This window comes from Pagrus major, chromosome 11 (genome assembly GCF_040436345.1).
Source record: "Pagrus major chromosome 11, Pma_NU_1.0".
NCBI classification, from domain to species: domain Eukaryota; kingdom Metazoa; phylum Chordata; class Actinopteri; order Spariformes; family Sparidae; genus Pagrus; species Pagrus major.
This window is the reverse complement of record NC_133225.1, coordinates 25,792,389-25,813,959: the sequence shown is the minus strand read 5'-3', so window position 1 is coordinate 25,813,959 and position 21,571 is coordinate 25,792,389. Positions and strand designations below refer to the sequence as shown.

General features: G+C 38.9%; 1 protein-coding gene across 2 annotated transcripts in view; it reads left to right on the top strand.

Moving 5' to 3' along the window:
- The window catches only part of lrp8 (low density lipoprotein receptor-related protein 8, apolipoprotein e receptor), a 185,364-nt gene that overhangs the window by 112,018 nt on the left and 51,775 nt on the right, over window positions 1-21,571 (top strand). For both annotated transcript variants that reach the window (XM_073477218.1, XM_073477217.1), the window contains exons 4-5: window positions 900-1,028; window positions 20,055-20,429. In XM_073477218.1, coding sequence (XP_073333319.1) covers window positions 900-1,028; window positions 20,055-20,429 — 504 coding nt within the window. The remainder of the gene's footprint in view (window positions 1-899; window positions 1,029-20,054; window positions 20,430-21,571) is intronic.

Here is a 21,571-nt window from a genome sequence, read left to right as displayed (position 1 = left end):
AAGGTTTCACATATGAAAGAAAACAGCCCTATTTATATGCAGTCTGTATTCTATTTTTTTTAGTTTAACAATTGTTGTGTTTCTGTGTGCTAAAGAGATTAGTTGATCAGTTGTTTAGAACAATTTTGATAATTATTTAATGCTGTAAATCATTAATCAAGGAAAAATGCCAAACATGCACTGTTTCCAGCTTTTCAAATGCAAATATCTGCTGATTTTCTCAGTTTTACGTCATTGAGATCTGTAAATCTTTGGGGTGAGGAGGAGGAGGTTGGTCTAACCCTGATGATGTCCCCATTAAGCTCTTGATAACTGCATTTTCACTATTTGTTTGACAATTTATTGACCTTTAATTTTTTAATCAAATAATTGATAAATTAATCAAACTCAATATGAATATATTTAATATTAATAATAAAAATAAGCAACTAAAGTTAAGAGTTCTTACAAAATAGTGCTTGTGTGTTTCATGTCTTGTTTTGAGTGTGGACTCCTGTCTTCACGTCTTGTTTAGTTTGATGTGGTTTGTGTAATGTGTGTGTGTGTGTCTGTGTGTTTTCCTGGCTTTGTGTCTGCCTGTTCCTGCTTCTTTGTTCCTTTGTCACTGTGTGTCTAGTTTAATTGCAGGCCTTTCAGGGCGAATCGATTTGAGCAACAAGATAACTAAGTTATCAAACTGTTTCATTGACTGTCTGTCCCTTCTCTCTCTATCTTTTGCCTCCTCCCTGTTTCTTCTCTCATTTCACCCTCCCTGTCTTCCCTCTCTGTCCCTCTTTACTCCCCTTCTCTCCCATCCATTTCCCCCAACTTCCTTATCCGCTCTGTCCGTTTTCCTTTCCCTTTCTCCCCCCTCTGTGCTCTCCCCCTTGCTGTTTTTCACCTCCACCCCCTCACAACAGGCCGACAGACCTGTCCACCAGAGAAGTTTGATTGCGGCGGGGCTGCCAGCAAATGTGTTTCGTTGTCATGGCGATGCGACGGAGAACGGGACTGTGAGAACGGAGCAGATGAGGAGCAGTGTGCTGCAGGTAGGTTTGTAGTGGGCTGTGGAAATGTGGGATGGAAAGAGGCAAAAATGTTTTTACAGAATCTACTTTGAGCTCCAATTGAACTCAACTTTAGTTTCTTATCACTCAGTGAAAAGCTTTAAAGTAAATTGTCTATATTTGCCTCAGAATGCCACTTTGCAGAGTTAGTAGATAATAAAATGTAACAGCCTGTCTTATATCTGACGGACTTAATTACCCTGAAATAATTAGGAATGAGTATTCTGTTCTTTTGTGTCTCTACTGGCTGTTGGCAGCAGAGGTGATGAAGAATATTGTTTTGCAGTAGGTTTAATTATCATTAGTGAATCCTGTGTCCTCAGTACAGAGTGCTCATTTTCCGCATTTGTTAAATGCATGTCCTCTATTTGATTAGATTTCAAATAATATTATCTGCTATTTTCTCATATGCTAAACTGAACATTGTGTGAAGATTTTAAATGAGACAGGGACAGCGGAGGTGAGCAGAGAAACAATAATATTAAAAACATAAAAGACGGAAGATTGTGATGTCTGAGGTTAGAACCAGAGAGAAGAGAGAAAACATTGCTTGAAAAGTTAAGGTCCCATGTGATACTATTTCCAGGAATGAAGCATTAAGGTTCCTCTTGTTTCAGTAATAACTGCAGTGCACGGTGTGTTTTAACAGTAGTTTTCTTTCAGACCCCGGGGTTCATCCTGAATTCAGATCTTAAAAGAATATGTTTTTAAAAAACGGGGATGTGTTGTCTTTGAGAGAAGATACGGATGGTTATACGGACATCATGTAGGCTCAACACAAAAGATAATGCCTGCACACTTACTCCACAACACAGAAGTTAAATAGAGACAACGTTTTGATTCCATCTGGATCTTCATCAGATCAAACTGTTTTGAAAAATTAATGAACACGCACCCCGATTTATACATCATGCACACCAATAGGCCGACTAGCTCAGTGATAGTAGATGTTATATCGAATTCATCTCAAAGTTAGGTAAGAGAGAACAGGCAAAATCTTAAAATCGTGTAGAACTTGGCTCACCATTCTGTAAAAAGTTTTCTGTATCAAATCACAAAAAGGGTTAGGTGGACCGAAATGTCTTTCTCAAACTTCTGTGGCATGGTTTTAATGTGCAGGCATTACCAATATGTAGCCTTTGACCCAATATGCGGCACACATACAGCGAGTGTTCAACGCACATTCTAGTGTGTCACCTAGGTCATCGTATATTTTCAGATTCAGTTAAAATCTGATCTAAACTGCAGCCAGGAGTATTTTTAACTCAACATCATAGCTGCCAAAAAGTAAAATGTTTCATCTCTTCATTTATTTATATATTTTTTCTATGCTTTGTGTCTAGAGATGTCAGACATGGTCTGTTTTGCCTCCCTAATCCTGTCCTTGTTCTTGGCTCTTGCTCGATGAGCCGGAAATGGGGAAGAGCAGGTCACTCTCCCTGCAGACTGGGAGAGTTGGTTTAATGGTTTTGTGTTATGTGACGTATCCTATCCTATCCTATCCACCAGTTTGCTATACGTTTACATAGATTGTCTAACATTCAAAAACATACTGACAGCACAGACAGCAAGACAAACAGTCTTTCATGTACAGTAGGGCTTTGTTTTTGTAAATGAAGATGCACACTACTAGGCTCAGTGTGTCATGCACAGTGTGCAGAGGGTTTGGTGGCACACTTTTAGTGTTTTCATACCGGTGGCATGTGGCACTAATTAGGAATAATATTACTTATTTAAATCATCTGTGGGTGTGTAAGGTGTTGGTGAGGGGCTGTCACCCCAGTGCTATCCCCAGTGTAATCACATGAAGATAGAGCCCACAGTCTCATTCTTCACCACTAAGTAGCACACGTAATTATTCTGTAGTCATGGAGAAGAGAAAAATCTTCTTTCTTTTGCTGTCATTATAGACACAACTAAAGAAAAGATGCTCAGATAATCGATACATTTCAACCAAATAACCACACAACATGTTTCTGCCTTGCTTTCAAACATTCTGCAAGATTAGATGTCATATTTCAGTGTTGGATTTCACAAATGCTCATGCACAATGTTTATCTATTTGGGGGAAATCTATAGAATAGCTTTGTGAACAAACCACAAACACACAAGTTCACATTGCTGCATTTGCAACACACTCACACTTGTATTGTCATCTACACATACCCTCACATCACATTATCTAGCCTAGATTCTTACAGCTGACATCGATGCTGTAAAAAGGGCATTGATTTTCATCAGCATAAACATCTGGCCTACAGGATTATCGATTTTAACCTGCATCTCACACGAACACACACATGCACACACAGCATTTTTTGGAAGAATATAGATTGCATGTGATATTTTCGCATTACTGAACCTGAATTCTGTTGGATAAAAAAAGAACCAATTTATATGTACACTCAATTTCTGAACTTATATATAAACGTGTGCATGTGGGTATCTTTATAAGAACACACACGACTTTCAAACCTTTAGAATAATAACATATCTGTGAAGTGACGCTGAAGCTATTCTGGTCAGTTGTCACTGTTGTAGTGTAAAGGAGAAAGTGAATGTAGTACAGGAAAGAATGGAAGTAGAACTTCAAGGTTGTATGTGCGTGCGTGCGTGCGTGCGTGCGTGCGTGCGTGCGTGCGTGCGTGTGTGTGATGCATCTCAGTTTTCCATAATGTTGCCATCATCCCTCCGGCACTGTGACATTTATACATTCACATGCTGAACGTGATGCACAAAATGCATGTATGCAGACTGGAAGGACGGGCACATGCATGTATAATTAAGGACACACACACATGTGAACATACACACTTTAAGATTGCTTATGGATGCTGTTAAATTCTTTCGATCTGTTCCTTATGTGCACAACCAAAGATGTGTAAAATAGTAAGTGAAACTACAATTTTTTAATGAACTTTACTGATTTCCAGAGGCAATTTAGATAAAATTATATCAAATTTTTAATTAATTTTAATATGGAGTAGTGCAATCGCATCACTTTGAATACCCTTAGGGAAGCATGGTAATATATATCTCCAAAAAACACCCACATGTATTTTTAATGAATATTTAGCTCTCGCTGTTTACTATAACGTGTTGCATTCAAACTACGTATGTTGGCGTATATATCAGACGCTCACCACACCAGTCACAGGGGTACATTGTAAGCATACTGAATGCCCATTCTACGTTGTTAAAGGTCAGTTTTTTCACTTCACTTTCACTTCTCCTTTATTTCCTTTGAGGTGTCCTGTGGTTTGCAACATTGTGGGTTAAACCTCATTTGTCGACCTTCTCTTTTTCATCATTTTTTCTCTTCCATCGAATCATCTCTACCTCCATCTCTTTTTATTTCACTTTATTTACTTTTCTGTCTTACGTTAGGTTCTGATTCATGTTTTTTGCAGTCTATGGAAAATTATTTTTTAATTTGGATTAAATATTAGAGGAGTACGTCAAATTGGGCTAGACATCTGTCAGAAACACTGAATTTAATATGAATCGAGACAGATAGTAATGGAAAATACAAGTAAATAATGCAGAAGCGTCAACATGTAAAAAAATGTGAAATCTGAGCACTACATGTCCATAATATTCTGCCAGAAATTCACCAAATACAATCAGCTTTACAACTGTGGACACCAGCAGTCTGTCCACATAATAAACAGCTCTTGAAAGATTCCTGTTTTGCTTAAATAATAATAATAGTAAATGACATTCAGAAGCTTATTTACAGTATTTGCCTCAACCCAGCTGATGCAAACACATGAAATGTACAATTTATCTCCATTATGCCACATTTTAAAAGTTGTGTTTAAAGTTTCTTGCCAGCTGGATAGAAACGTCTTCACTTCGCTTTTATCTCTCCGTATTTGCTGTCCTTGGTGCTCATTTTTTCTCAATATTTCTCTCTGTGTTCCTCCACACATCCATTCATCTCCATTCTGTCTGTAAGCTGTTAGAGTGCAGGCTGCTTGTACAAAGAGTCATCACATTAGGGAGTTTGCGGCCACGGCCTAATGAAAACAACAGCCGCTGTTGATTTAGTCATGTAACCTGAGCTGGCGTTGCGTTGTTCACATACATCTCTGTGTCTCTGATGTATAATATACGCTGTTGAAAAACAAGAGTGCTCTCTCTCCTCTCTTCCCTACCTATCACTAGCACCTGCACTTTCTTATTCTCTTTTAACTCCTGCGTATTGACTTGGAAGGCAATCAGACACCATATATGTTCTCTGTTGCCTTTCATCTGTCTGACCTGTGTGAGCTTTTATCCGTTATTGCAGTAGAAACTTTAGTGGTTAATACGACTGTGAAATATTTCACAGGGGTCTTGATAATAGATTTCCTGCCACATGCTTTGAGTGTACATGTGTGAGTGTAATCAGAGGCATGCTGTTAAAATAACCTGTAGAGATCAGCTTTTGATCTATCATTTAAAGATTAAGGTGGTGGCGATGAATTTTAAATTAATCTGACATCATTTCAAAAGGCCTGTGTTATATGAGTTTACACATAAAAGCCCTCTTCAGAAGCCACGCACCCATCAGGTTCTTTTCTTTATATCAAACTTTAAATAAATTATTGCTAAGCTGTAGACACAAGAACAGAATAAAGTGTACAAAAATAACACTTTAACTTTTAAGTGCCCTAAGTTGTATTCATATTACATTGGTAAAACAAGAGTCTTGTGAGCATGTTTCATATTTTCGCCTTTTGTGTCTGTTCTTGATGTAAAGCCAAATGGTTATCATGATGCTGTCAAAAGAGATTGTGTATTCTAAGTGCTATATCATAGGCAACTGGACATGTCTCAGTTTCTTGAAGACGTTTCACCTCTCATCCAAGAGGCTTCTTCAGTTCTTAGTAACTGGTGGTATACATAACACTGTGAACACCTTTATGAAGTAGGTAAAATAATGTTGAGCAAAAACAGGACTGTGCAAGGCACCAAAAAGTAGCCATGCAACCACATTGGACAACTACAAAGAATACTTCAACTAAAAAAGCAATTTTTATATCAGTTGCTCACCACTTTTAACAAATATGAATGCTTAAAGGTTAATTGCATGATTAATTTGACAGGCTGACTGTTTTCTCTCATTTCTTTAAGCACAACTCTAATGGCAAAAGTGCCTTTTCCTGATTCAATATTGAACAAAGACAGAACACTAAGGTGTCATCAGGGTATCTGTTGACGGGGTGTTGACGGTGAGGCTAAAGGATGATGACAATGAATGCTGCACTTTTAATGCTTCGAATATAAAGGTGACTTGTTCCTTATTTAATTTTTTCAGTAAGATGTCAACATTGTTGTTTACTAAAGGGGGCCCTCCTTAGACCTGGATTACCTTATACCTTATTGAAGCTACACTGATTTTTTTTTTAACTAGTATTAAAGCTATTCAGCTATTAGCTATTTTTTATTAAACACTGCTTTGAATGAAGAGACCAAAGTAAATGAGATTAGTCTCAACACTTTGAGAAGAGTTGTTTTAAAAATCATCATATTTAGTTTTGCTTTTTCTGAGGTATAGTAAGGCTCAGAAAAAAATTATTCATATGTAAATGAGAAACAAACATTTTATCATTGCGCTATAAGAAAGATTATATTTCATGTGTATCAGTTTACCCTTAAATATAATCTGTCACACTGTGTATTTACTTAAAATAGAAGTGATATTAAATCAAATCAAACCAACACAACCTAATCGCGTTGTTACTGTTAGATTTTTTCTCGGAAAATGTTTTATTTGATTATACAGACACAGAAATAACAAAGTTACAATTGAGTATCGTATGTATGCACAGATAGCAAAGCACAGCTATGTGACGGAGCTGTCTGATAGCAGTTGGGCGTAGAATACTGTGTGAATAGCTCTCCAGATCGGCTGTCTGGTAATGCCAGCATTTCTGCAACACACGCCACGATTCAGGGTTATCAGGAAAAGGCAGACACAGTCATCAGTACAAAGGTCTTTGAAAATAAAACACATGCAGTGGATGTTTGGAGCTTGTGTGTCTCATGCTAATGTAGTTTGATGGTGCCATGCTGATAAATGTTCTCATAAACAATATTAAAAGTATCATATTCACTCTGCAGTATGGAAAGTGTGTATACACAGTAATACACCACCCACAAACACACATTTATTCTATAAATTAACCCCTAGATAATACACTTCCTTTTTGAATCTGCTACTTTCACCCCCGCCCCCTTAAAATTCATCCCATCCCATCCTCCTCCCCACCACCCGCTTCCTCCACCTCTGATCTCCTCAGCTCTTCCTCTATCTATCGCTCCCGCGGCAACTACAATTGGAGTACAGCAAACGTTAATTAGGGCTGCTAATTGAGCATATCCAAATGTTGAATAAAACATGGATCCAGGAAGAGAGGTTCTTTATTACATTTAGAAGAGGTTTCTGAAGAAAGTTTATGAGCTTTTAATTTATGTTAATGTGAAATTGTATTCATTTAGGCACACAGCTGCCGCTAGCTGTGTTTGCGTGCTTTGGGGTGTATGCGTAGGTAAAACATCATTTTTTATGTTGGGGTAAAGGGGATGCTTGCATGACGGATGGCATCCCTCTTGTTGGCTGAATACTAATTTTGCTTTTTTTCATCATTGAAAAGTGTTCCTTACCTGCTCACCAGTTGGTTTTTGATTTCAACAAAGTGGATCTTTGAGTTGCTGATTCAGCGAGCACAGGAATTATCCGGTTGATCAACGGCAAAGTTTACATTTCCACAAACTTAATAAGATCACGCACATTTAAATGAGAACAGATGGATATAAGATTAGGCGATTGTCCACAAGCGAAGAATGAATTCTCGAATATACTTATTGATTTTGTCTTGTTTGTTGGATTACAATCTCGGGAAAGTGGATAACTCGCTTTATCGTCTTGTTGTCATAGTTTTTATTTTGCCTTTCTTACCTGCTCTCACCTCTCCCTCTTGCCAATACTTTCACCTATGTGTGGTAACCCAGCGCAAGCAACAGCTTAACACAGTCAGGCAGGCTATTTCTGATCCTAAGAGAGCAATGAAAATACTGTAATCGTGTCAGTGTAGATAGCACTCCAATATAGATGATGGCGTTACCTTTATTGGATCCACTGGCACCTACATCCTCTAGCTCCCAACCTTCTGTCTTATTTAGAATGCATACACACACAACCTACACACTGGGTTATTTCTTGACGGAGTTTGGTTTTATAACACGTATACCTCAAACAAACATCATAAAAATACATTTTGAAAGCATGATCCTCAGCCTTGATCCTTTCTGCGTGTAGACTTTGCTCAAAGGCACACAATGATCTGGAAGCTGAATGGCCTTTCAGTCTTTCATGCCCAGGTGTTAGGGTTTTTTCCCTCTATATGTTTGTTGCATTGATATTTGCTTTCCTTTACTATGTCAGAACACACTCCACATACACTTTCAGCATTATAAGAAACAGATAGGCAAACAGAGAGACTGTCAGAGACTAGGAGAGAAAGACAGTAGTCCGAGAGGCTCCTGCAGGCCCCGGGGACCTGTTGCTCTTTTCACATCAGCCTGTGCTGCTGTGTTACATTACAGCAAGCTGTTGCTGGATCGATGCCCACCAGGGATGCGTTAGTTGGTGTTTTATAGCAGGGCAGAGAGGGCCGGACGAGAGGGAGATGTTATGTGTTTGTGTACTCTGTGTGTGTTGTTCTGGTAGGACGTAAAAGGAGGGGAGTGAATAAAGTGTCAGAAGGGTTTTGTATGTGATGAGACAACTATGTCTGTAAGTTCAAGTGCTTTTTACACAGAGGAAACATCCCAATAGAAACAGTTAAACACACACTACACTCATGGACACGCATACACATAAAAATAAAAACGGGCACATCCCCTCCTCCAGGCATCTACACGCATGCAGTCTGTAACTACTTTAGTCCAGCTTGCTTATGACCTCAGTAAATGTAACCTCTGTTCTATTATTTGATAACAGATAAAGGAGGAAAATGAAGTCCATCCACATAAAAATATTTGTATAATAATGTATAATATACATTTCCACCAGAAGAGGTGACTGCATAGACACAGAGTGGTAGCCTCTTTGTCTCGGAGTTTCTTCCCATTACGTTTTCCTTCATTTATAATCCTTTGACTGCTCTGACTGTGTGCGTAGGTGTAATATAATGGAGCACCAGCACAACAAACGGGCTCACTGCGCACCCAGAGGCATAAGCACTTGCTTCAGATTCAGACAGACTTTTTTCTTCCAACGATAGCTTCAAGAATGTTACTCATTCCTCTTTCACTCCCAACTGTGTCCTCTCCCCTGCACATACACGCAGGTGAAACCACAACTTTGCTACAATTTAATGAGGATGCAAGAGAATATGGTTTAAAAAAAAGTCAGGAAGTATCTTTTAATGTTGCTGTTTTCCTAGTCAGTAACCTATATGACCCACTCTACTCTCTTCTCAAAGCCATCTCCCACAATGTATTTTTATTCAGATTTTTTTTATTTTTTCATTGAAAAGACAAGAAACACGCTGTTTTTTTGTCCATATCAGACTCAAAATTGTCTTCACTGGCCAAGTATGTGTACACATACAAAGAATTATACTTATATTGCTCTCACAACGAAATAGACATACAGTAAAATATATAATGACATAAATTAGCTGCTAGTTACTGTACCAAAGCTTAGTGGCTAGTGACTATCTTGTGACCACATAGCTACTGTCTGATAAAGCTAATATATTAGCCAATTTTAATCCAGATTTTTTTCTTCTTCATCTCCTTACTTGGCTTTGCATTCAGGTGTCTTTCCTTTTAACATTCACTTCCTAATTCCCAGTTACAAAACATTTGTCATTGTATCACATTTCTCTATGTCTTTAATGATCAGTTTGTCAAATTGTAGCGACAAGAACAGCACATACCTCTTTAGCTTAGAAACATCAGTGTGATGAGACACCATCTAAAATACCCAGAGGATCACGCTCTACTCTGGCAGTCGAGAAAGAAACATAGTTTTATCTGTGGAGAGTGATCAACAAGATAAACAATAACTCTATCATGATGAGGCCATCTAAAATGGTGATCATGTCATTATCATACAGCGCCCATGGTAAAATGCAGGATTACATGTTCATTGTGGAGATGTAATCATAACACTTAATTACAATGACCTATTTTTAATGTATTCATAGATTTTGTACTTAACAATTATCGGAGGGAATGTAATTATTTTCCAGACAGACTTGCAGAGTGTGTGTATGTGTACTCTATGCATGTGTGTTGTTGGTGTACGGAAGGGAGAGCGAGTACTGATAAGATTGAAGACTGTGTGGAGCCACAACAATGGAGCGATGTCGCATTTTGGCTAAATGGTTAAAATTCATTGAAATATAAAATTATTTTTTGAACAAGGGCTTCGGCAATACACTTATGTCAGTATACCCACCTTTAAGTATGTAGAGACACAAGGACATTCATCACATCACTTGCACACACACATACACATACATTCACATGTACTGTGATTGCTGGTGAGGCAGTTAATATTCAAGTCTAAGCTGCTGGTAGATGGCACAGTGATTGAGCTATTGAAATATCCTGTTCTATTCAGTATACTGTCCGTGTGTGTGTGTGTGTGTGTGTGTGTGTGTGTGTGTGTGTGTGTGTGTGTGTGCGTGTGCGTGCACTCCCCATAGTCCCCACTCATGAAGGTGGTTGAGAGAGAGTCTTTCCCTGGTGTATACCAATCAGGTTACACAGAGAGTTTCAGTCTCCCAGTGAATTTTCTGCCATTTTTCTCTTCATCTAAGCTGCCATTTCACTCGGGTTCCCCAGGCTCTTCTGCCACACTGCAATGAGGTCTTATTTTCAGTGGCTTTTCACGCTCAGTATGACATGTTTTTACTCTGAGTAAAGATAATCCTACCAGCATAGGTGAATAGCAAGTCCCTGGAATCCTGTACAGTAGTTGAAATTCTGTGCAGCTATTTTTGTGATCTTATCCAGTTTTAGCAGTTTATTGTTTAAAGGTATGTAGTGGCATCTAGCAGAATAGACTTGGCAGAAATGGAATATAATATTCATAAGTATGTTTTAATTAGTGTATAATCACCCAAAAATACTAGTTGAGTAGTTGTGTTTTCATTACCTTAGAATGAGCCGTTTCTATCTAAATAGGGAGCGGGTCTCCGTCCACTGAGGTTGCTATGTTGCATCGCCATGTTTCTACAGTAGCCCAGAACGGACAAAACCAGGCACTAGTGAGGGCCTTTCGGGTTCCCTTTGCTGCTGGAAATGACCGAGTTGGAAGACGAAGAAGAAGTGGAGGAGTTTGACAAGTGACGGTATAAAACAATAATAAACATTGGACAGTAAAAACGGCGAATTGGTGCCGAAGTGTCCTGCTTTCTGCTGGACAGGTAAGAGTAACATTAAAGATTATAACCTACCGTAATGAATATTCCCCCATGCGGCTAATGGTACAAAACCTACATAATGTAAAAACGCTTATTAACAGTACATTAGTTTCACTGAAAAAGGAAAGTCGCGACATATAACGTTAAATATTAGCACACCGTAGCCTCAGTTTGTGCCTCTCAGAGAGCTTGTGGTAACGGAGCGTTAGCAAGATTTATTTAGATTTTATTTACAAAACTTTTTTCTTGTCTGTGAGGGCCACCGTAGCTTCTGGAGCTTCACCAGCGTCTTCGGAAAGGGAGGGGTGAGCGAGGGAGCGTTGCAAATTAGGACCTCACCGCTAGATGCTGCTAAATACTCGATATATTACACACTGCACCTTTAAAGTATTGCAGTTGCATTCTGGGTGCTACATGGTGTAAACTTGATTGACCCTGATTTGGACAATGGAGCAGAAAGTATTCAGACCCTTTACTGTACTTATCTAAAAATAATACAACACTGTAGAAATTCTGCTACGAGTAAAAGCCCTGCATTGAAAATGTTACCTGAGTAAAAGTATGTTAGTATAATCAAAGAAATATACCCTGTAACTGTTATACTGTTACATATTATATCATTAGATCATTATTATTATTATTCATGTAAAAGCATGATCTTACTGTTGGTTAAGGCAAGCTCATTTTGAGCTATTTTGTATAGGACTGCAACTAATGATAATTTTTTTTATCAAGGATTAATCTGCTAACTATTTTCTCCATTCATTTTTCATCAATTAATTAAGTGAAAATTCTAAAAAAAAAATTTTAAAAAAGTGAGAAATGTCATCACAATTGCCCAGAAGTGACAACGTGACACCTTTACGATTCTTGTTTTGCCCAACCAACAGTCCAAACCTCAAAATAATTAAAGATAAAAATATTTTTTTTAAAACAACAAATTCACAGTACATTCACATTTGAGAATTTGGAACTATTAAATGTTTTTGCATGAAAAATTACTGAAACACTAATCAAAATAGCTACCAATTACTTTCTGACAATCGTCCAATCAATTAACAGACTAATAATGTCAACCGTACTTTTTTATATGTAATGTGTGCAAAAATCTTAATTTGTAAAGACATTAGTAAGTGAAGCTGTCAGATAATTTTAGTGGAGTGGAAACCTCAAAATTACCAAGTAGACTAATGATTTGAAGTTGTCAAAACTTTTTAGCTCAGACAACTTAAATGTAATAGTCTACTTTACTTGGTAATTCTGAGGTAATCTGTTTCCTGACTTTTTTAAAGTGAAGTCAACTTTTAAAATGTACAGTGTATGATACAGGAAACAGCTGTATTCAGTTGAAATATTTGCACCTACAAGTATGATAGAAGCTTCAAATTATTCAAATTCAAAAACACATTTTGGCTCAGCATTCATCTCTCTCAGATATATTTACTTCTCATCTTCATCATCTCAGTATTTTCTGCATTGCTGACTAAAGTGAAAGTTATTGAAAACCGAGTTGTGTTGAAAGCAATAACAACATTTGAGGCCTAATTTTGAATGCCAGTTTGAAGGACTTGGGTTTGTTCCATTAAGTTAAGTTATCAGATATCACTGAGGAAAAATACAGCATACCGTTATTTAAGTTTGCTGCTAATACACATGTGTGCTTTTAGTGAATGTGCAGTGTGTAATTAAGTACAAACCTTATGAACTGCATGCTGTCTAGGACTGCCACTATCTTGTACCATATTCTTTTCCCTTTTTTTCTGTCAGCCATAAGAGATGACTGACATGTTAGACGCCGCTTTGCCACCAATGCTCCAAACATGTATGTCGGCTCTGTGCCTGGCAATCCCCATTTGGCCAAACTGTCGGAAAGTGAATTTCCTGTGAAGCCGCCCTCTGTTCGTCAGTCAGTGATAAATCTAATCTGAATTTCATCTCCCCTCACTCTATGTCTATTCCATTAGGAGAAGAGGATCACTTTTATGTTACAGCAAGTCGAAGAGCTGAGGGCTTAGGGCCTGCCTTTCTGGTGATCATCAGTGTGTGTGTGTGTGTGTGTGTGTGTTTGCTGCTTTTCTCCTGCACCGATGCTTCAAAAGTCTAATGTAGCCAAAGCACTAATAAACACTTTCTGAGAGCCCTGAGAGAGACTGCTTGTCAAGATGTCTATGTTTTTCTTCGCACCCACAGTACAGCTGTACAGAATATCTATTTATTTTACATTTTAAGCTTTTATTGAGGTTTGTAATTAATGTTTTTCGACCATATTTTATGACAGCATCACCCTACAAAAGTAATTTGAAGTGTTTCGATTACACAAGTTGAAAACAAACCTACACAGCCAACACTAACATCTTATACCAAATAATTCATACATTCCAATAATATATTCAATAAACATCTCCACATTCTCTTAAACAGCTTTAAATATTACTTATTTCATGGAATGGAGATATGTGGATAAGAACCAAAGACCAAAGAAACAACAACAACAACAAAACAACATGAATCCTGAACAAACAAACACTCCAAAAAGACACATGAGACGAAGCAATTTTCTGTTTAGGGCTTTTGTTTTTGACATGGCTGATAATCATAGGGGCCATAAATCAAACAAATGTCCATTTTCATGTCTTCACTTCATTTAGCTTTTGTTGCCATCACATTATGTTTGGGTGAAGTGACAGCAACCATACAGAAATACCAGGTTTAAACAGAATAAATTGACATGCAAAGTAAATAAAAAAAGCTGCACAGCGTTCGAATGTGGATTTAGAATTCAAATGTTGTGAATGAGCTTCAAATTATTCGGTAAAGCCCTAACACACACACACATGCAGACACACACTTGGGGCAGACTCACTACTGCAGAATAAGTTGCATCAAAACTGTGATCTAAAACTGCCTCTCCTGCCTCTTGTCCTCCTCCTCCTCTCTCTCCCACACAGCCTCTTAGTGTTTAATCCCCAACTAAGTGGCAGTCTAACATTTCTAGACCTGTGCAACACACAACCATCTTTTTATAGATGCGGGGATGCCAACGCCTCTGGCACTCTTCTTCCTCTGACGGTTTGCTGTTTTAATGATATCAAGGTTAATGGTGCCTGATACATAGCGAATGCTACATTAACTTACTGGCCTAAAAAAACAGTTTGAACACATGAGGATGTGTCTGAGTGCCATGCAGCTGTGAAGTACAAGAAAATGATGTAAAATTGTGAAGTTACTTTTATACACTTTAAAATTGGCACCCTGTAATTTTCTTGGATATCAAGTGATTGCACACTGATTTTTACCTGAAAAGCTGTACTTCCTGTTAACCTCCAGTATGTGTGGAGGTGGTGAAGTGGGTCAGCCATCATTAGAGAGCTTGGTTGCCGTTTTGGAGAAGACGTTGCATTGCACCATTAGCTTCAATTCGTCAGTTTTCAATGTGCATGGAGAGGATTATCTTCCAGTGACCAAACTGACAAAAAGTCATAGTTATTTGCACAAATGCGTCACCATCGCTGCTCTGCTGCAAGAGCATTTTAGTTGAAAATGGCATTTAGCTTCTGCAGATAAAATAGCAGATTATAAATAGATAGCATAATTTTTACATGACATTTTGCCTTTGTTTTGGTGAGGGGGTTCCTGCTGTATCTGGTTAGGTGTTCAGTGGAGAACAGACGTGACAGGTCATGCAACAACACCAGTCTCAACTATTGGAAACTCCTCAGTCTGCTGCCCTGCTCAGCTCCATGTGAAAATAATGTTTCGAAGCACTGGACACTCACACTGTGCAGCAGATGAAAAACACTCACTGAAGTGTTGGCTGTGGTTTGGGATGGTATTTTAATGAACAGGGAATAATTGAACAGAATTTTTTCCTCCTCTTTTAGAATTTTTTTTTTTTTCTCTGTTCAATCCTCATGAATACAGATGGTGATTTGTTTGCAATTACCCTTGTGTATCTGACAGTACAAGGCATGCCTGACTCAACACAGATTCCTTTTTTTATTTATGCAGTTGTGTGAAAGCTAAGGCATCCATATTGATATTTCATAGAGTAGATGAATGTATCACTTGTCTGTATGGCCCATTAAGCCTACTCTGGACTAAAATGCCTTCAGGTATTAGGGTCTATGTTTAGACGATTGGAGAGCAAGCGTGCTTCTGTTTCTGGTTAAATGCAGCATTTGATACAGCACTGTGAAGTAACTGTTTCAGTCCCGTTTCTGGTTGTTAGAGCTGATCTGTGATCTGTAGCTTGTTTTTCTGCTAGCACACCTGGTGAACTAAGGTTTGTGACAAGCGCATGAATGTGGGCACAAAGCGTGTGTATGCTTGTGCACACGTGGACACGCACCCACACCACGGCTCAGTGGCTGACATGTTAGACTAGAGTGTGATTGGATTCCACGCTCCAGAAACATTAAACCCAGTGACTCATAGAGAAAGGTTGGAGTGAGGGGTGTGTGTGTGTGTGTGTGTGTGTGTGTGTGTGTGTGTGTGTGTGTGTGTGTGTGTGTGTGTGCGTGCGCGTGCGTACGTGCGTGTGTGGCTTTAGTGTCTCTACATGACGTGTTTGAGTGCATGTCCAAGCACAAATAGATTGGGTTTTAATTTCCACCTGTACCTGAATGTGTGTGTGCCTCTGTTCAAGTGCATTTAGTAGATATTACGAATCTTTTCTTGTGTTTGTATGTGTGTGTGCGTGTATGTGTGTTTGTGTGTGTATGCACAGCTGCTTGCTTTAGACTAGTCCATGCGGGAAGGGAGTTCAATTGTCCTTCAGATCAAGGTCAATGAGTTGTGCCCTATCTGCCTGCTCCATCTATTAGCTGTCCAGTGGAGGGTCTGGGGATGGATGGATAGAAAACTTCGACCCCGAGTTAAACACAATCACCTGCAGGTGGGGAAGGTTATTGTCAAGATGTAATCAGTTACAGATTACTGATTACCTATTTAAAATTGTAATTGGTAGAATAATCCATTGGATGGATGTATTTTAATTAACAGTCAGAAGCCTGGCTCCGTAACACTATCTGATTCTTCTCAAGTCTCTTAAAGCTAAATATTACCAACAATCCCTTACTCCTCTCATTCAAAAAATGTTATTAGTGTACTTACTAATACTTAACTGACTTCAGTCAAACCCATTATTGCTTTAACTCAACATCATTTAACTCATTTACCTCCCTGGATCGGACTGGTTCCGGGAAGTCCCACGGATGTTGGATTGGATCGAGATCTGGAGAGTTTGGAGGCCAGATCGACACTTTGAGCTCTTTGTCACGTTTCTGGGGCCATTCCAGAGCAGTTTTTGTGATGTGGCAGGGTGGATTGTCCTGATTGGGCACTGCATTAAAGAGTACCGTTGCCATTAGGGGCTTTACTTTGTCTGCAACTGTGTTTGGATGGGTGGTGAGTGTCTAGTTGAATCCACGTGAATGCCAATACCCAAGTTTTCCCAACAGAACTGTCCGCATTAACTGTTTTATCTTGAATTCCATTGTAAAATATGGATTACAGTTACAAAGTTGGTTGGCCGTAAACCCACCATATCTAATCTCTTAACTGTCACATCTGGCTATCTTTCCTCTCTGCCATTATCTGATATTAAATCTGCCTGCCTGCTGTTCTGACTGATGGGTCCCTTATGGTGGTAAAAGGACGTTTCTCCTCCCAAATCTATCAGTGGATCAACCTACCCCATGTGCTCCTCTGAGCACCTGTCTCCTCTCCCCGTCTCAGTTTCTAAGGATTGGCTTTGGCCTGTGTTAACCAAGAGACCGGCTTCACTGACTGATCGACTAAAGTCTTCTTGGCGTGTGTCAGCTTTGACGTGGCCAGGTGATGGGATCAAGGGATTGAAGTAACACACAGCTGAAATGCTCTTTGTGGACTTCAGCCTGGAAAACAGCAAATAACAGATACTGTATATCGATGTTTAAAGTCTGAGAGAGTCACAAATCTGTAATTTTGAGTCAATATGGCAAATTGCACCATTATCATGTCATCTGAACAATACTTTTATATGCAAGCTGCCTAATTTCTAAGGAAATCTTCTAGATGACCTAAAAGGACAAAGCAATTCCTGTATTGCAAAAAACAGGATGATTATACTTTACTTAACACAAACAGAACTAAAACTTTCTAACTAAAAGGTTCTCGCAATGGCAGTGGAAAAAAGAAGTGAAAGGCTTTAAATATGTTTCTACGGTTTAGGGAACAGACAAAAAAAATATCGAGCACAGAAAGCAGAACTGATGGATTTGAAAGGGAGGTATCATCTTCTTTGAAACAGAAAGCAGCAGGGTTTATTGGAAATGCAGTCATCATATCAGGAGACTCATCAGCAACAATATCAGTGATCACAGACAGTAGATTGTTTACAAAATCTGCAAAAGGGTAATTTGTTTTAGAAATAAATAAATGACAAATAAAACCTCTTGAATCTTGAATTTATAGTAGTTCACTTCCAGTAAAGGATTGGGTCATCCATCAGAAACTCTGATATGCCAAAACATTAAAGTAACATAGATACAAAATGTTTCGCAACTATTTGAAAAGCAGTTTCTCTCCCCAATATGATTTGTGTTTACCTATTTATATAATGTACTGTATATTGGTGCTTCATATCAATCAATCAATCAAACAATCAATCAATCAGTGTCTCGGGATCTACGTATATACTGTATATTGTTGTTTCATATTTTCATATCAATCAAATGTCTGTATTGTCTTACCAGTGTGACAGAAACAAAAGACATATTTGATATGTGTGGGGATCCGGGGAAAGTGAAAAGCCTAAAGAAAAGAAAGTAGAAGAAAAGACACCATCCCACACTTGTAACTTTTGTATGATGTTGTGGAAGAGTGGGTTCACTACAGCCTGTGTTCCTGTGAATTTCAAACTCAAGCTAAAGTAGTTTTTATCCATGAGTCACAAATTTGATCAAGTACAATCCACCTGCCTCTAGTGGAAACAGAGATATTCAGAGCAAACTATCTTTTTGTAGCTCCTAACAAGCTTCTCATCCCGGCCTCGCTGTTTATAGCCAGCACACCTGGCTGACCAAGCTTTCTGCTTTGATGAAAAACTATTTAAAGTGTTCAAAAAACAATGTTTTTAGCCAGACTAGCAAAATATTATCACTCTCTGGAATAAAGAAAATAGGGTTATTATTTTAATCACAAGCAAAAATTGTCCTGCTGTTTGCAGAGAGAAAGTATTAAAATAATCACTTTATAACTTTGCCCACACCTCATGTGACCCCCAAACCACCTAAGCTTCTGTCGGGATGCTGCTGATGTTGTTTATGTGCTCATGTTAATTAAATTACTTAGATCTGAGTGGGGATGATTAGCATGCTAGCAGTAATAGCTAGCAGGGAATCCAATAGCCTATTATCATAATGAGTCCCTTTGGCGCACTGTGTGGGCAGCTAAAAAGAGAGAGAGAGTGAAGCTGCTATGTCGGTCGCCCAAAGAGGAGTGTTACATCAAAGGACGAATGTTTTTTTTCATCAGAATACATGATTCGAATTGATTTGTCCAACCTGGCTGGAATTAGATATCGTCACTGCTTAAATATGGCAAAGAGGAAACACACAGTCTTGCGGTAAAACATAAAAGCACATAGACCCTCACAGATTAATATAAAGTCTGAATATTATTCATTCATAGTTTTTGTGATGAGCTGTCAGAAATCTTGCGGTACTGTAGGTGATGAAATAAACAATCACACACATAAATATACACATCTCTCCTCAGGTATTTCTCTACACACATAAACACACAAATACTCGTGGAGGGGGGTTCTGCACTGCGGCAGACACCTGCAGCTGTGCGCCCCCACTCTGCTCATTATACACCTGTTTTCACATACTGGACTGCTGCTGCACATATGCTCTCGACCTTGTGCTTAATATGGTACGATGTCACGTTTGTCTCGCGTGTTTCAGTGTAATAATGGTTGCTTTTATTGATTCAAGGGCTAAGACTTTGTGGTTACAGTTAAGACCATGTTTATTTTTAGTGAATAATGAATAATATTTCCTTTTCCCGTGAGGCGAGTTTATCTGTTTTTCTTCCTGGCTTTTTATCCCTTTTTTAGTTTAACGGTTACTGCTCCTCATCACAATGCACAGTCCCCAGTTTGACTTTGGATCAAACCTTTTCTTTTACTCTCACCAGACACCAGAAGCCCAAGAGCAAAGGAGGAAGATTTGGAATTGCCCTTTGCTCATTAACTTCAAATTTTAACACCAACGCAGTCTTTTCGTTCCATCTCCAAAGAAGGAGTGAAAGACAGATTTCTGCATATATTCACACTCCCCCAAGGAGTTTGAATATATGCAGTGATAAGTTAACTATATCTGACCTCTAACTCACATTTTCTGCCATTTACTGCTGTGTGCACCATCTGCTTTCAGAAGGAGTTCAAGTTGCTGCTGTGGTTTTGATTTCTCTACTATAATAATGATCATGAGTTTTATGGTAGATCGCATCAAATTGATAATGATAATAAAATCAAAAAAACATTGTCGCTCAAAATGTTAACTTCCTCTTCCCACCTGTCCCTTTTGTCACATAGATGCTAAGGCTTGCCCCTCCAAAGATTTCCAGTGCCGTAACGGGAAGTGTGTGGCGCCAATCTTCGTCTGTGATGGCGACGACGACTGCGGGGACGCCAGCGACGAGGAGAAGTGCTCGGCTCCCACCTGCGGCCAGCATGAGTTCCGCTGCAATGACTCTGAGTGCATCCCCGCCCTGTGGAGTTGCGACGGCGACCCAGACTGCAAGGACAAGTCAGACGAGTCCATGGAGCGCTGCAGCCGGAGGACGGAGCCCCAGAAACCTCGCTGCCCGGTGGGCGAGTTCCAGTGTGGGAGTGGGGAGTGTGTCCACATGAACTGGAAGTGCGATGGAGACGCAGACTGCAAGGATAAATCGGATGAAGCAAATTGTCGTAAGTCAACTGTGAATATAATGCATTTATATAGACAAGTAAGTGTGTAAATGTGTGTGTAACTTTACAGACTTTAAAAAGGAACATGCTGCTGTTGTTTTAAAGTCCAGGTCCATCCTTGTTTTCTTCCGGGTTTTTAAAATGGACACTCCCACTCAGCCGTCAGTAAAGGCACTTACATAGGTTGCAGTGCTGATGCCCTCCCCTCCCCTCATGGAGAAGTTTACTGACAGTTAAAGCAAAAGTGTTGCTTGGCCTTCAGAAAATTATTTTCATGCCAGATTTTTTTCCATTTAGCCGATGTGTACGTTTCATCCTGTCTGCCGTGTGGCCACTGACCAGCCCTGTATGTTTGAGTGTAGTACAGCTACACCGCCTGCCATGTTCAAACAGACGCAGACCTGTAACTCTCAGTAATGGAGGAGAGGCACATTATAAGGTGGACTAGGGGGTTTATAGGCAACGTACTCAGGCAGAAACCTACATCACATCACGTGGGAAAAAATTGTCGGAAGTTGTCGGTGCATGAGAAAATAGGATTTTGACCCTAAAACATACATTACTTAGACCAAAAGTTACATTTTTGGATTTGAATACATAAGAAATACGATTGGGAAGCTTCAGAATGATATAAAAACCTAAAATAAATACAATAAAGAATGGACCCACCCTCTAATCATAATCAAGAAACCAAGAAAAGACCAAAATGTATCCTACCAACATGAATTTTCAAGAATGAAGCATTTTCCCAATTCCATTAAACAAACATAGGCAGTGTAGTTTTTTCTGGAACAACTCCATGACTGCATGTTTTGCTCTCTTAAGAGTAGCTCTGATGTCACTCCATATGCTCTGGGACACAGCTTTTCTAGTAAATTACAATTGCGGTGTTCTTTGTAATGAAGGAATGTGTCATCCAATTTGCAGTGTTATGGTTCTTCTGTGTAATTAATCTGTGGTTTGGCACACAACGGACTTGTTTGGGGGGGTAAATTCATATTTCATCATGTTTTTTGTTTTATTACTGAATGTCATGATAATTATAAAATGCTACCACCAGCTGTAGCCTTTAATGAAGGTACTAAACGGATACCAACAGTAAAGTATGTTGCGTGGCTCACCACTACTGAGGGAATATACTT